The sequence below is a fragment of the Calonectris borealis genome, chromosome 2, assembly GCF_964195595.1.
Source record: "Calonectris borealis chromosome 2, bCalBor7.hap1.2, whole genome shotgun sequence".
Taxonomy (NCBI): Eukaryota; Metazoa; Chordata; class Aves; order Procellariiformes; family Procellariidae; genus Calonectris; species Calonectris borealis.
In genome coordinates, this window is record NC_134313.1 from 126,291,835 (window position 1) to 126,308,012 (window position 16,178).

The 16,178-nt window shown below is 40.8% G+C and overlaps 1 protein-coding gene across 2 annotated transcripts in view; it reads right to left on the reverse strand.

Annotated features, from left to right (window-relative positions):
- Positions 1–16,178, reverse strand: part of RBMS3 (RNA binding motif single stranded interacting protein 3) — a 711,967-nt gene that overhangs the window by 142,590 nt on the left and 553,199 nt on the right. For both annotated transcript variants that reach the window (XM_075143380.1, XM_075143379.1), the window contains one exon: positions 5,402–5,559. In XM_075143380.1, coding sequence (XP_074999481.1) covers positions 5,402–5,559 — 158 coding nt within the window. The remainder of the gene's footprint in view (positions 1–5,401; positions 5,560–16,178) is intronic.

A 16,178-nucleotide genomic window follows, 5' to 3' on the forward strand; every position in this document is an offset into this window, starting at 1 on the left:
TTTGACAAGTTCTCCTCATGGCTCATAAATTATATCTTTTCCCAACATGTCTTGCCTGTATATTCTTCATGTTTGCATGAACAGCAAGAGGTTGTTTACTATCTCAGATGAATACATAAAATCTGCAGAAACCACTCCGGTAAGGACAGGATAGGCTCCTCTTCTCTGGGAATATGGTCCATACTACACCTTGCAGCACGACCCATTATGCCAAGGTGATTGTTTTGAGCTGCCTGAGTGAGTATCTCTGCATAGAGCTACAGTGCTCTCCGTAGAGGAACCTCTTTGTTTCAGAAGAAATCCAATATAACTAAATAACACCTATGTTACCCTGAAAAACCCTGAAAGATGCACAGCTTCCTTTGAGGAAAAGAACATACACATTAAAGGCTTGGCGCTCTTCTTTTGCTTCAGTGGAAACTGGAGCACATCCATGTCTACTGAAATCCATGCAAAACTTCTATAAATAGAATAATGATCCTGTGGGGGCTCAAAATCTTGTTTCCCATTTTCTATTGCTCCCTTTCAGTTGCTGAAACAGTTGAATACTGTTTCCAAAGACCAAATTTAAGATATATAAAACACGGACAAGCAGGAGATAAGTTTCATAAAAAACACGTGCAGGCAGAGAAAAGCATCCCATTGAAAGGCCTTCCAGAAAAACAAGGTAGAGAAAAGACAAGGATGAAGCCCAAACTCCCAACAACAAAATGGCTAAATGCCCCACTACAGACCCCCCAGCTCTGTCACAAAGGGATGGAAGTATCTCCTTGCTGTATCCTTTTGCTCTGAGATGATAGAGACAGCTAATTGAGAATCTCTTGACTTTGGTCGTTTGCTGGGAACAGCATCATAACATTTTTTTATGACAGTTTGTGTTGGACAAATTTTCTCATGTTACTGGAAAAGAATAGTATGAACACACAGTCATTTCCACCTAGACCCAGGCTGATTTATGCTACTGTCTTCACAGTCTCAGGTTAAGTATTATACTGGTGCCCGCCAGCAGTGCAATACTTGACTGTCTGACTGTCAGCATTTCCATCATAAATTTCTGTTTTCAGAGGCTTATGACTTCGTTGTAAAATGTCGCTTGGGGGGTGAATCTTGCAAGGTCGTTTTAAGTTACAAGACAGCAAACAAAATTAAAAAGTTAGTGGTTTCTAACTCTTTCTTTGCACTTTATCATTTAAAAGGACCTATAAATGCTTGCTCCGCTGTTCAGCTGAGTGTGGTACACGTATGTATGGTATTATTAATATTACTATCTCTATAGGGAGGATACTTAAATAATACTTGAATGGTATTTTACTGTGGGGTTATAAAATGCAATTTTTATTTCATTGATTCAGTGGCACCAATAAGTGCCTCCCCAAGGTATATCCCAATGCTTCCTTGTCCCCTTTTCCATATCCCAAGGAGTTCTTCAATTAAACTCACAGTACCTCAGGCTTCAATTATGAAAATTGCTCAGCCAAATTATCTGATGGCTCCTAACTTTCCTTGTTCCTCCCTCTTCACCTTTAAGGACTTCATATACATTTTCATGTTATGGAGTCCCACTGATGTTTGTCCCAGGATCCTGCCCCACCTGTCCCTCTCTGGAATCTGCTTCTCCCTGAAAGCGCAGCTCCGTGCCTGGCAATTTGCTTAGGGATGTACCGAGTCTACCAAAATTTGGTCCAGGTTGCAAGGCCAGGTGGAAATGTGAGGGTCTCGGAGATACATTCTCCCACAGACCTCCCCACCACCCTGCAGTGATGCTGTGAGCCCCTTCCAGGGAGGCCTTTCAATGGAAATTTATCACCACAGGCATTGGAATATTTTACAGATATCACACAAAGTCTTTGGGACGTGTTTGGGATTTCCAGTTTCATCTGAAATATCCAATTATAAAGCGATTTCCTGTGTAAGATGTAGGATGTGACAGATCATTCTTCCAACTGAAAGTAGGAATGATCCTCATAATATCTAAGCTTGCACTACCGTCCCAGATGATGGATTTGTTCAAGCGAAATTTATAGCACCTTTTCAACTGCCTTCAATTAAACCCCTGAGTAAGGAAGAACAAAGCATTTCCCCTCTACGCAAATGCATCCTTAAACTTCCTGGCTGTTCGCTATTCCCTGGTGCTGCTGACACTTCTCTGCTTCCAAAGTAGCATCATCACTGATCCTCAGAAATCTCCCTCTAAATATTCCCCCTTGCATTTAGCAAAACAGCACCGCTGCTTTGGCTCCACTTTGATTGTGTTACTTCTTTATCTTCTCCCACCTTAACATCTGGAACGCACCCTTTATAGGTCTGTGGAAAGTCAGGTCTTCCAGCACATAGAGTTACCTCTTCATGTGACAACACATCTTCAGGATGAAGTTAAATATTTCCTCCCCTCAAAGACCTTCTCACTTACTCTGATCTGCTTTTTACTCTCACCGACAACATTGGTAATGTCCTGTTAGCAAAACTCAAATCATAAGAGATCAGCTTTAAAATTATATCTCGAAAAAAGTCTTCAAATCCAGTTTCTGTGGCTTTTTTCCCTCTGTTTTTTTTTTTGAGGATGAAGGACTATGCTTTTGTTCTAAGCTCTGAGGAATCCACTTACACTTTTTACATGAAAGATCAGTTTGCTGAAGCCATTAGATGACTCTCAGCAACAGGGATTTAAGAGAAACACCTACAATTTTAAGTCTTGTGATGAAATCCTGTGTGAGGGCAACACTGCATCATTCTCTCTTTCGACGTGCAATCTTACGACAGACTGAACTCAAAGCTTCTGATCTGCACTGCCTCCTTTTTCCAATTCCTTACTTCTGGTAAATATTTCTTCCCCCTCCTCCTCCTCCTAATTTCTCTCTCTGCTGTACGATAGGCTGTGTTTAGTCCCAGCTTCTGCTTGCTGGTGTCAGCAGAAACCCACTCTGCCAAACGACAACAGCAACACGAGCCCCGCAGAACGCCAGCTCCCACAGGGAGCCTGGAGCCAGGTAGCACCAGCTTTGAAGTACAAAGCACGGGCAAGGGGCAAGGCAGAGGCGGGTGTCCAGAGGTTACGGCAATTCCCTTTTAACTGGATGGACTTCTGTAGAGCCACAGTCGGAGTCTAAAGCTTCCCTTCTCTGGCCCCTTGCTCGTAACTCTCCTCCCCAAAATCTCCCCTGGGGCATACCTAGGCACAGTTGGGTTCAAGCCACAGTGAAATGCTCTGGAAAGTTTTGGGAAAATCTGTTCAGTTGCTTTTGAGGGACGCAAAAGAGAGGAAATACTTTCACAGCTTAAAAAAGAGAGCTAGCTTTGTAAGTGCATACTTTAAAAGAGACTGAACTCTAATGTGGCCAGACATTACCCAGTTAATTTTGATCCAAGAACATTTGAAGTTACCTGGGTTATAAATAATTAAGTAGCCACCTGCAGTACTGAGAAAGTGCTAATCATATCCATTTAGGAGAAAAATCTGACAATAGCTGTCTACCGTAAGTCTTTACTTCCGATTGCTTTTCGAATATACTTATTTTGAGATTGATATTCACATAATTGGGCAGAGTCAAAAAGTGATTTTTAATCATCATAGCGCTTCATTAATAACTTTTAAACATCAAATTTCAAAATTGCTGGATGCTGCATCATTTTAGAGTATGCGAAGTAAACTTTTTCTCCCATGTTTCTGTCACTCGGTTAAGAGCTATACTAAACAGCATGGGGCATTTCTACAAGCAGGCAAAACATATTGTGATAAAAGGCCCCAGGTCAGAAAGTATACTAGCCAGGACCACCACACGGGTTGCTGATGTGACCTTCTGAAATCTTATCTGGACAGAAATACAGCTGCCATCCCCTAGTTGGACCGTATTTATACCCATTCGGCATGTGCTCATGCTGTATGTAAACTAGAACAAAACCTTCATGAGTACAAGTAAAGCTAAACAAATTCATCTATTTGGATTGGTATGCAGGAAAAAGATACCAAATAGCACTTTATTACAAAACGAAGGTCAGGTGGTCATGTAATTAAAGCTTCTATTGGTAATTCTGCAAAGACAAGAGTCAGAATTCAACTACGGTTCTAAATTTCTGGATTAACTCTGGCCTCATTCAATTCAATGGGAGATCTGCTGTATACTTTGATGGAGCAAAGGTTTTACCCCTCTGTCATTTGCAAGGTAAATTACACAACCTTCATGTTAGATCACTAAAGGTTTTTTGAAATATGTTACATAATTAAATACACTTCCACAAACAAAGTCAATTTTTTAAAATGCGAGTTTATCTGTGAGTTACACTAATCTATATTTAGTGAGCTAGAAAAATTCATGTTATTATCTGCAAGAATGCGTAAGGAACAGTGTGTCATCTTTCAGCATAAATGTTTTGCCTTTTTCCATTTGAATTCAGACAATGTTATCTTAACATTCTTCGCGCATGATGATCTTTCACATCAAGGATAAAGGTAACACTACAATGTCACTTATCTTGCAAGCTGCCTTTTTATCATACAGTACCCCATTTCACTCAGTGGTGTTATGACACTAAGAGAACTGCCATGATATACCAAGATATGGTGTATTTCAAAGAAATTCACAAGATTCGTCATCTTGCCTCCTCTACAAAGCACAATGTTATGAATATTCTGTAGAAACAATGATTGGGACTTTTTTTTCCTTTTCTTTTGAAGCAGAAGACTGATTTACAGCACAATTGCAAATTTCTCTTCTTATTCGCCTTTCAATACCTTTCTATATATAGCTCTCTATTCATTGGCTTTTCAAAAGAAAACTATTTGATTTAAGAATGTTTCAAGCTGAAGAGAATCTATGTAAATATTCCCTGAGAGTAAACATGGAAACTTGTCTATCTGTACTGACAATGAACTACATGGTAATAATATGTTGCCCATTCTGTCTAAAATATCTGACTACTCCGACAGGGCTTGTTATATGCAAATATTTCTTCTTGAGCTCTTCTCACAGGCTTGAGTTCCCTGCAGCTTTCAAGGAAGCCACATTTCTTTAGTTATAGTTCCTCCCCTTTACTCTTCCAACTGCTAAATTTACTTTTTCCTGTTGCAAAATCTTTGCTAAACATTTAAATGGTTTCTTCACTGAGTGTGTGCTTTTGGCTGCAGGACATTTATTATTATCCAAGCTTGATACTGCATGGATAGCTCACTACTCCTAGCAATTTTTATTTACATATACACACATACAATGAACTACTTTTTAAAGCAATGAAATGAAAATCCTTCTGCATTGGTATTCTTCAGCTTGGTGGAAAGAACAGACACACAATCTGATAAAGGTGCTGCTCGGCATTTTCCGTAGCTTCAGAGTTACAGAACAGACAGCATTTGCAAAGGGCAAAAGCCAAAAAACGTGCACGAATCAAAAAAGAGTAAAGGTTTCACCTGGCAAAGCCGACTCCTCTGCTGACTCCATTAGCATCTCTTAATATTCTGGTGGAAATGACATGTCCAAAGGGTTTCAGCATATTCTCCAGTTCCTGCTCATCCATGGAAACGGGTAAATTTGAGATGTATAGATTTGTGGGATCTTGCTCTTGTTGCTATGACAAAATAAGAGAAATATCCTCAGTTAGGCTTAGCACAATAGAATAGCTTATGGCTCATACAATGAGGGCTACTCAAAATAGGACCAAGCCAAGAATTTATAGCTGCATTAGAAGCAAAGCTGGGCAATCTGTTCACAACGACAACGTATTTGCCAAATTTCTGCAAACTCTCATGCATGTGCTTAATTCTGTGCGTGACTGCTTTTACTGAACTCAGTGACACTACTCATTTATAGAAAATTACTCTCATGCACAAGTGTTCTCGGGTTTGTGTCCTAATTTAGCAAACAGATTGTGAAGAAAACATGATTTCCACAAATGTGCTCACTGTTAACATAAAGAAAGAAAGAAAACTCAACACATGTTTTAAGCAGATGTGCTTTCCAGGCTGCAGACTTCCCAGTCAACCTGTTCATCTTGAGCAAGGTTGGTTGAAAACACAGAACACTTTCCATAGTATCTTTTCTTCATTTTCCCCATCAGAAATGTCTCGGTTGATAATGTGCAACAGAGCTAATTGAGTGGGGGGAGTTCTGCAGTTCAATCTAAGGTCATGGTGAGATAGGTCACGTTTATTCTCAGAATGAATTAAAGTATCTTATAAAATAAAGCTTACAGTATGAATAATTGAGAAAACAAATTTGAAGACAGCTTTCTCGTTCTACTTCGGATTTTTAGGCTAAACTTTCCATTTTGGCAACCATTCAAATTTCTATTCTAGCTTGCCGAACTGCCGCAAAGAAACATGAAAGAGGCATAGATGCCGTATGTAAAATAAGTGTATTAAAGCAATAGATAAAAATGTTGTCTACAGACAACCAGGTCTTGATTACATTAAATCAATTTAGTTAAGCCCTTGCAAATTTTCATGGCTCTGGTTCCATTTTCATTGATACGAGCTTTACATAATATCTGATCAGTACAAGCCTGATTGGGATCAGGCATGACTACATAATTTTAGCTAATGCTTAATAACCAAAAATATAAGATACAATCTTTATGCTGTGCAGTAAGCCAGACAATACCTTACCTGACAAAGTCTTCTGAGACAGATTTTTGGATTCTTTTTCATTACACATTTTAATGGGCAGAATTAATTTGTACTTGTTCAACAGAAAGATTTATATGACAACAGTATTATCTTTTTTTGCTGTGAGGTGTCCTAAAACCAGATTAATAATCTTGCAGCAGCACACAGTCCTGCAGCCATCTGCCCTGGTTTAACTAAACTAGTTTCAAATTACATGCCATTAAAATCAGTGCAGATGTGTCTTTTCAAACACAAAGAATCACATATCTTATTTCTAGAAGATGTATGAAGACAGGGCAGAACCAAGATGTCTGCTCTATCACTGCCTTGCACATTCAAGGCCTTGAAAATGGAAGCAGAAATTGTTTCAAGCTGTGATTCATACACCCTGTCTTTACAGGGACAAGAATGACTAAACAAAGTCTAGCATAGCTAAATACCAGAATCAGAAGCCAAAGGAAGTTTTCAGCTTCCCTTATCCCAGGCTCAAGGGAAATGTTAGCCCTTTTGGATGAGAAGAAAAGCTGCAAATGGATACCCCAAAGGGTCCGAAATCAGGAGGCGTGTAATACTGTTTTACTGCGGAATTTGGATTCTGACCCAAGAGCTATGAACTCCTGCCTTTGGACATACTGCTTAATGCCCGCTGCATTCTAGCTTTGCATCTCCAGACTCATGACCCCATGAAACAACACACTACCACGCAGGTTGAATTCCCATTATTTTACAAAACAGAAATAAAAGAAGCAAGTAGGCACATTTTCAAGCTGCTGTCCATAAAAATATATCCAGTTATTACCACGCCTTATAGTAAGGGGCAGAAGAGAGGAAAACCATATACACATGAACAGTGAACTTACTGCAAATTGAACTGAAGTTACAAATCCCAAATCTAGAAAAACATTCTTTCCCTTCCCAGTCATCTTTCCCTGCAGTCATCTTCCTTTCTCTCACTTTAATTTACATTCATACAGATCCGAAAGCTAGCTCCTCTCCAATAACCAAAAGATACTAGTGAGGGGTCAGAATCGGTACAGTATTGACAATGCGAGGAAAATCATGCAAACAGTCCTGGAGGGGAGGTAGGTAAGAAAAGAGAGTAATATGAGCTTCAGATCACACTTTTAGCTTTGGGAAAAACAAACAAACAAAAACCTGAAACATTTTCTTTCTCCTTTATTTTTTGCCACATTTTTCTCCTTTTCTGTGTGAAAACTATTTAAGCTTTATTGCTTGTTACTTTTTTTCCCCCCACACAGGCCACAGAAAAAAAAGGAAAGATATAGGGGATTAGGAAGGATCTTCATTGTTACTAAGTACTTTGAAAAAGTGAGCGATGGAGGCAGTTAAAGCAGAGGCATTTTAGAAGCAAATCAAAGCAGAATGGTTTGCAATTCCAATAGGCACAGTTCTTCAGAAATAATCACATCGTTATGCAAACTTCTACCCATTGATTGGTTAAGGACTTTGATTAATCAACCAGTCGGTGCTCAAGAACTGACATCCCTTGTCAATATTTAGAAAAAAACCTAACAGTCTTATGCAGATGAGATCCCCATAGCCAAAGGACAGACTCATATGAAAATAGCAGTTATGCATCAGTAACTGCACAACAGCCTTTGCTTTCACTGAAGCAATTCAGTCCCGCAGAATATTAAAATGGGAACTTTTCTTTTGACTACTCAGTTTCCAAGCTGAGGCAAAAAAATAAAATAAGTAAGAACCACCACCAGTGTGTCTCACTTCTGGAGTAGGAACACATAAGCCTTTTAACTGTGTTAAAGATTAAATGCCGTTGTTTTAAATATCCGTGGAAAGTTTAGCTATACTCTGAGGATGAATGAAAGACTAGCAGGCCATAGTCACTCTCTCACAAGGGTTTACCAAGACTATCTTTTATCAACATGATAAACAAGAGCTGCAAGCAAGGAGAGACAGATGAGGCCACTCATGATACCTCCACAACGCAACAGTGTTTTCTAAGAAAGGAAAAAAATTCCATGTTATTCTTCCTTACTATACAAATATAACATTTAGAGAAATACCCTTCTCCGTTACAGAGAAATATCATGCCACAGAAGCCGTATCTCACACCACAAACTGAAGAAATGCCTTCCCAGCGACAAAGCCTGGAGCCCAGCAGGCTTTACAGGAGGGGTGTGGAGCAGGGCTGCCCTGCCACCGCGCAGCCAGACCCCATGGCCACCTGCCCTCACAAACCCCCGTTTCTCAGGCTCGGCCCCCGTTCCCAGCCTCTGGCACCAGGGTTCCCCATGATTTTTTTCAGTTGTGCAGAGATCCCCTCTGCAGTATGGAGGTGCTGACACATGCTCCTCGTTTGGCCCGAGCCTTTTCATCCCAGATTCCCCAAGCTCCTGGATGACGTACTCGCCTCCCTAGCCCCAGTGTAACTGCCGAGCTTTTCGGTTTGAAAGGCAGGCGTCCTACTGTTCAAAATGTGCCTATTTGTTCACAAGATGAGCCTGACCAGAACCACTAGTCCAAGCACCCCACAAACTACGAGCCTTTCATAATCCCAACTAGTTGAGAGTCAGGTGTCTGCCTTCGGTGAAGGATCCACATCCCAAGGCTCCAGGAATGGTGGCGACTGGATCCACACAGCGTGGCCCAGGCCCTCTCTGGTTCATTTAATTCTTTCTACGGCTTTTCACTAGGTGTTAAAAAATGCTACTTACCACCCTGGGATGCTAAAATCCCATTTATTATTGTGCCCGGTCCCAAACTGACCAGTCATCAGTGAGAGAGCTGAAAGTTATTCCTGTGATACTCACGGTCGCTTCAGGACTGCGTCTTCCTCTTATGTCCCCAATATTTCGGACAGAAGGGCAGCAGAAAGCCACGCACTCCCCTCAAACACCTCCAACAGCACCGCGCCTCGGATGCCCCGCAGCTGCCGACTTAGAGCCACCTCAGCGGGGTCACCAGCCAAGCCGAGCCCCCGCTGCCACCGGGGCTTTGTGGTCCCGGTTCCGCTTTCCCCCTCCAGACCACACCAGAGACACCAGGCTTGTCCCGCACTGCAGGGGAATGACACGCCTGTTGACGCAGTCTTCCCAAGGCACAGCGGCCTCTCAGGTTTAATTCCCCACGTGTGAGAAGGGCCCCGCGAGGAGACCAGGGCCGGCCGCTGCCCCCGGGGCTCGGAGGAGGAGGGGGCTGCCAGCAGCGGCGCAGGGCTAGCTGCAGTGCGGCGGCATGGCTTTCCCAGACCCTGTGTCCCAAACGCAGCTAATTAACGGGTACAAGACCAGGCCAAGTTGCTGCTTCTTGAAGGGAAGGCAGCTGTGGAGCCTGCTGTGTGTGCCAGCTGCAAAAGCATCATGCTGAAGGCATGCAAACTTGCAAGCAGTCTCAAGGCACCGTCAAAAGCCTGCTCCTGACCGTCCTTGCTGAAGTTCATTTTACCCAAGATCTCCCATTTGACAGCCCAAGGAAGGTCACATTTTCCAAGTACAGCTTGCACTCGCACTGCAGCCCCAGAGAAACAGGGGTGAACTCATCCAGTCAGCCCCAGCCCTCTGAAATCCTGACACAGCCTCACACCCTAGACTGAGCTCATTCTGGGGTCCTGGTGCGTGCCAGTCTGCGTGGGCACACTGAGGGCCACAGAATGGGCCAACAGCAAAAAAAAGAAATTAAGCTAATCGAAGCTCCTCTCCAGACGAGTGCAGGGCTTTTTGCAACTCTCTTTGCTCCCACCCCAGCCTGTTTCACCATCATTGCAGCCCAAATACCTCAGTTGCTCTGGCCTGTGGGCTCCAGGGGCATTAGCTGCATGCATATGTTGTAGTTAGGCCATTCTGGCTGTGGGGGTGTACACGACAGACACTCCCAAACTGGCCAAAACCACTAGCTAGGAGGGTTTAAAATTGCAAATACTGCAAACTAACAGTAGGTCAAAACAAGTTTTTTATTAGCTCAGAGCATTTCCAGCATTCAGCAGCAGGCGTCCTGCTGCAAGGCTCTGAGAGTTCAGCAGTCAGGAGCAGTTGTACTGGGGAAAGAGCCAGAAATTTTGTCACTGCCTTTTAGCAAGAACTGGGCCAGTCACTCGGCTCCCAAGGCCTGTGCCAAGGAGGCAGAAGTAGTTTATAATGCAGAGGATTTGAAACGCACTACACCAACAGCATTTGAAACGGATAAAACCCAGCGGAGGGCGTGCTGCAACTCAAAGTTTGCTGTTTGCTTGGCTGGACCCTCCCAGCCACTCCCGAAAGAAAGGACAACGCTCAGATGGGATTTTCCCTCCCATCTTGAGATAATCTTTGGAAGCAATGCATGAAAAGCTGAAAGAACAATTCCTGCTGGTGCGGGAAGAGGCTGAGCCTCTTTACGTAGTACATTTAGTAATGCATTCTTTAAAGACACATGTGTAGGGAGGGGCGGGCAGTTTTTGGCTATGTTATTTTTTCCCAAAAGGAACTCAAACCTCCTGTAATCTCAGTAGGGCTGGAAACTGAGTGTGTTTGGTCTATTTGGGAACCCTATGTACCAATTCTTTTTATTCAACCTAAATTATTTCTCCTTAGAGCAGCTTGCTCTAGGAAGCTAAGCGCTGATTATTAGTTCAAACAATTCCTTTATCCATCTTCCAAAGTTATTCTGGGAATATAACTTCGTATGTGGATCGATATCTGATTCTGAACTCCTCTTTTTAAAGATATAATCAATATTTATATTAATATGCTTTTCTTGTCTTTAATAACTTGAGACTTCATCATATTAACATTGACACAGGTCAATATCACAACTCACCTTTAGAAGCATGGTCTGGTCTTTCTGAATATTTTAGACCCAGGTTCAAATCACCCTCAATTAGTATTTTCCCAAAACTAGTTCATCTCTGCCTAATGCCCACTAGCCAGGTCTTCAGGCTATGTAACTTCTTCCCTCCTTTAAAGATCTGAGCTGAACTTCTGTCTCTCCTTAACATAAAAACAGTTATGCTCTTTATGGAAAAAGCCATTTATGTGCAACCATTTATATGAAACCAGATCATTTATATGAAAACATTTGTATGCCATTTCATAAATTTTCCAGTGTTTGCTCAGTATTTTGAAAACTGTAGTTGTATGGTAGCATCAGTCTGATCTTCAGTTTATTAGATTATTTCTAAACTGGATTTTATACAAGCCACTGAGCTTAAATGAAATTTAGAGAAAGCATGTAATACTTTCTCTCAGTAGATTCACATTCAATATCTTTTCTTGTTGTTTTATTATTTAATATTTACTTTTTTAATACTGCAGATCATGAGAACTTTCCAGGACATCTGAAATAGACATTCATTTGAAAGCTGATTTGATATGCATTCGATTGGATTCACACACCAAAAATCTGAATTAAAGGATTTTTTTTCCACAGTTTTCTGTTGTTTCCCCATTTATTCCTGCTGCTTTTTCACGTTAGAGTTAACGTGGCATATTTTTGCGCATATGTAAAAGACACCTGGTTTTCAAACAGAGTAAGCTACGGAATTTATAATTCAGGTGTTTAACTACAGATCTAATACCTAACGTCTGCAAGTAACATTTGGAGAGGTTCTCTCTTTGCTGACCTATCCAAGCATGGCAGGATGCTCCTAACTTAGCACAGTTAGATAGGATGAATATGAGCTGGTGGTGTGAAAGTTAAAAGAAAGTCACCCCGAACTCCACCACCTCCCGGTATCAGAGAAGTGGTGGCAGGAAACCCTTTTCCTCCTTCTCAGGGAGGGGTTGTGTGCAGTGGTTGGGGACTGGGATCTTGCCCGTGTACGTCCGCGTGGCGCCTGCAAATCAATGAAGATACACTGATTTGAATTAAGTGACAATAGCCCTGTTTTCAAAGATTTTTCACATTATGGTTTCTTTTATAAAAAGAAGGAAAAACAAACTTACAAACCCACATGAAACACTTACTATAGCAATGGTCCAGACCATATAGCTTTTCAGAATTGCTAACGACATATTTTGAGCCATCATTGCAGTAACAGGAGGTGAACAGAATGAATCAAGTGCAGCTGCCAGGGGTCCCTTTGACTTTTTACTGGCTTATTTGCTTCCCTTTGTGTGGGCACATTTTTAACAATGTAGACAGCTAAATCAATGGCCAGTTAACTATTGATCCCCGGCTGGTTTCACTCTCTCGTTGAGCAGCACACCAAAAGGCTTACAAGAAAGCCTGAACTTTACATGGATTTTATTATTGCACTAAATACCGATAATCCAACAGATACAGTGGAAGGAAACTGGTAAAAGAGATGCTGGCCACCTTGTCAAGAGTCCTTCCAAAGCTCTTTGCAGCAGGCACTGCCAGAAACACAGGCTATCTCCTCAACCAAGACTGTGTCTAAACACTGAAGGTTTCATACGGAAAGTACTGCAGAGCAGAAGACATTGGGATATTCAAAGAAGCTTAGTTTGTCTTAGGTACCTTCAAAAGAATCTGTGTGTTGTTTGATGGCCTTTCAAAGACGCTAATACGTCAAGATTCAACATCCTGAGATGTTAAATCTCTCTTTCACCCTGACACCTCTACTTCACAGTAGACACTGTACTTTTTCAGACTGAGTGCTGACTACATATTTCATAAATTATCTTTCTTCCGTACCCAACCCTACCCGACTTTTATACTACAACAGTTCGGAATTTATTAGCAACATGGTTTTTCCACAGCGCTGCAGGAGATTCAGCCTCAGCATAATTATGCAAGTGTTGTACAGCAATAATTAAGCCCAATCCATCAAACATTATAAATATATCTAAAACTAAACCTGCAGCATGGATTTTCTCTATAAGCTTGATTGTCAACAAGTCATGTCAAAAGCCTGTTAACGACGACAAGGACACTTTCTGAAAAGACACAGTGGTTCTGCACATAAAAACAGAAAACACTTATAAGTACTGTTTTGAAGAAAAGCATTTTACCAATTATTTTCAAAAGTAATTTATTGTTATTTGCATAAGTAAATTTAAGCACTTCTGAGCTTTAAAATGACCCAACAAAAGAACGCCTGCCATTAGAAATCCTTTTCCTGGGATCATCTAATCAGAAAAGAGAGATGTGACTCAGGCACCCAGCCTTAGTCTGCCATCACTGAAACACTCTTTACAGTTACTTCTTAAACAAGACAAAATTTTGTCAAAAAATTGCAAACAAGCTAATTCCTAAAAACCATGACCTATGAAGAGAAAAAGAACAAAAGTATTGTAGGAAATTATTTGTCACAAATACTTGTATCAGCTCCACAATGAAGTATTATTTATAAGTACTGTTTTAATTAAAACCATGAACTTTAAAAAGAGTTCACAGTTTACATACGCCCAGGATTTCTTCTCACTGTGCAAACTATCAGAGTGCTGTGCCGTGCTGTGTAAGCTGGACTCAGCTTTCTTTTAATTAAGTTTGTTCATGGACAGCACAGCATTTGCTAAAGCTAAATATTGCTGGAACCGAATTGTTATTCATCTGTCCAGCGCACAGCTGCTGCAAAACCTTCCATCATGCATTTCATCTGCCAATGGTGATTTGATTTGCCCTTCGTCTTGTGTGGCAAATATGGACTTGAGTTTCTATGGGCGCTGCCTTCAGAGCATTGTAAAAGATACATGGTACCTCCTTTTACTTCCACAAAATACGATCCTAAACAGAACTATCACAGAGTGATATAAACACCTATTTTTCATACTTCTGCCATTACAAAGCGAGATTTTTAGAACTTCTTACTTCTTCGTCTTCCTAGAAACAAAATTCCACAGTTTCCAACTTGCACAGTGCACTGCAGCCAAAAAGGCAGCTCAACCTCTCCAAAAATCACTGTGTCACTCTAGATTTGAAGGTGTTCAGTTGCCTCCATATTCTCTTTCATGCTGTTTCAACGACTGCTTTGCTATTTATATTGCTGTTAAGTAAGAATCAATTAATCACCTCAGATTACCTGAAGCCTGTCTATAAAAATTTCTGAAAATGCTACATAATCTCCTAGCCATGAATCCTAAACTGGAAACTCACTGATGACCTCTGGAAGCAAAAGGCTGATTTGCCAAAAGAGCTGCAATCCAAGTCGAACACCTTACCTATTTATTTTGATTTGTCACCAACTGTGTCCTAGTGAACTTAAGACACAGTGTCTTATTGCACGTTAGACAATATTGCATCGAGTATGTTTATTTGCTTTATACTATACTGGGTTAATGACATGCTGATTGATGTGTATTTTCCAGGATTTTCTTACTGATATCTAGACAGGAGTCAAGTCCTTTGCCCCTGCACAGAGCCAATGAATCTTGCTATTTAACTCCTACTATTCACATTCTCACTGCATTGTGTTTTACATGTCCCACAGAAAGGCTGCATTTGTACGTGTGCGTGTATATACTTACACAAACAGAGAAAGAAGAGGTCACAAAAGAGATTATTTGCTTTAGAGAGGACATAGCATGAAATCCGGCCACAGAATAAACTTTCCATTATCAATAATGGAGGAAGAAAACTAATCTAAGCTAAAATGCTGTACGCACTAAATCAATAAAATTAAATTAACAGCTTAACTTAAAGAGCTCTTATAAAAAGATCTTAGAAATACGCACAAAAACCACCCCGTTATCATGAATTCTTGTGATTATTTGGCATTTTGAAAAACACGATACACACAAATAGTAAGTATTTAGTAACACTGCTTACTTCAGTTCTTTAAAAAAGATCTGCAGTGTCAGTGACACTAATTAGTTGAAATGCAATTTTTCTTAATATGTAAAATGTTCAGTGCAAAAATGTCCAATTGTAATAATATCTAAAAAAGAAGATTACAATTATTTTTGCTCTACTTAAAATCATAATACTCCCAAACACCTAACATAAACACAAAGAGTTTCAAGATGGAACTCAGACAATATAACACTCTTTCAACAATTCTACAGTTCTCCTTTGCATAAGCTGAAATCTGGAAAGTTATGATAACAGATCCTGAAAAGGTGGATTTCTGTACGAAGCAATGGAGATTCTAGAGTAAATGGTTAAAATTATTACAGAATTTCTAGATCGTGCTTTTTTAGTCTACATTTGTCAAGGTGGCAACTCTCAAGCCATGGTCTGGTGACTCCTGGAGCTGACTGGGCTGTGCTACTTTCTTACCTCAAAGTTTCAAGCAGAATATCTCTGTTCTCATGATAGTAACACTGGACCAACAGGATTACAAATGGTAGTGGAAATAAATTATTTTCTCCTTAATCTATCTCAGGATACAAAAATACCACTCACTCAGTACAGACAGAATCTGGCATTGTAAAGGACAAACTTGGGTTCCTCAAACTGTAGATTTAAAGCATTTAGATCACCCTATGGACTAACCCCTCCTATGTACTTTGTGCAGACTGTGCCAGGTGTTAGAGCAGAGGTTGCAGGTTGCTCCTCAAGCTCAGAAAAGGAAGCAATGGGACTTTCTAAATGACAAGAGTGTGGCAAAGCGGAGGGCTTGGCTGTCTGATCCTCCAGTGGCCATAGGATGTCACAATGAAGCAGCAGAGGCAGAAGTTACAGATGTTTTCATGCACCTGTAACCCATACTTGGCCAGGGTGGCTT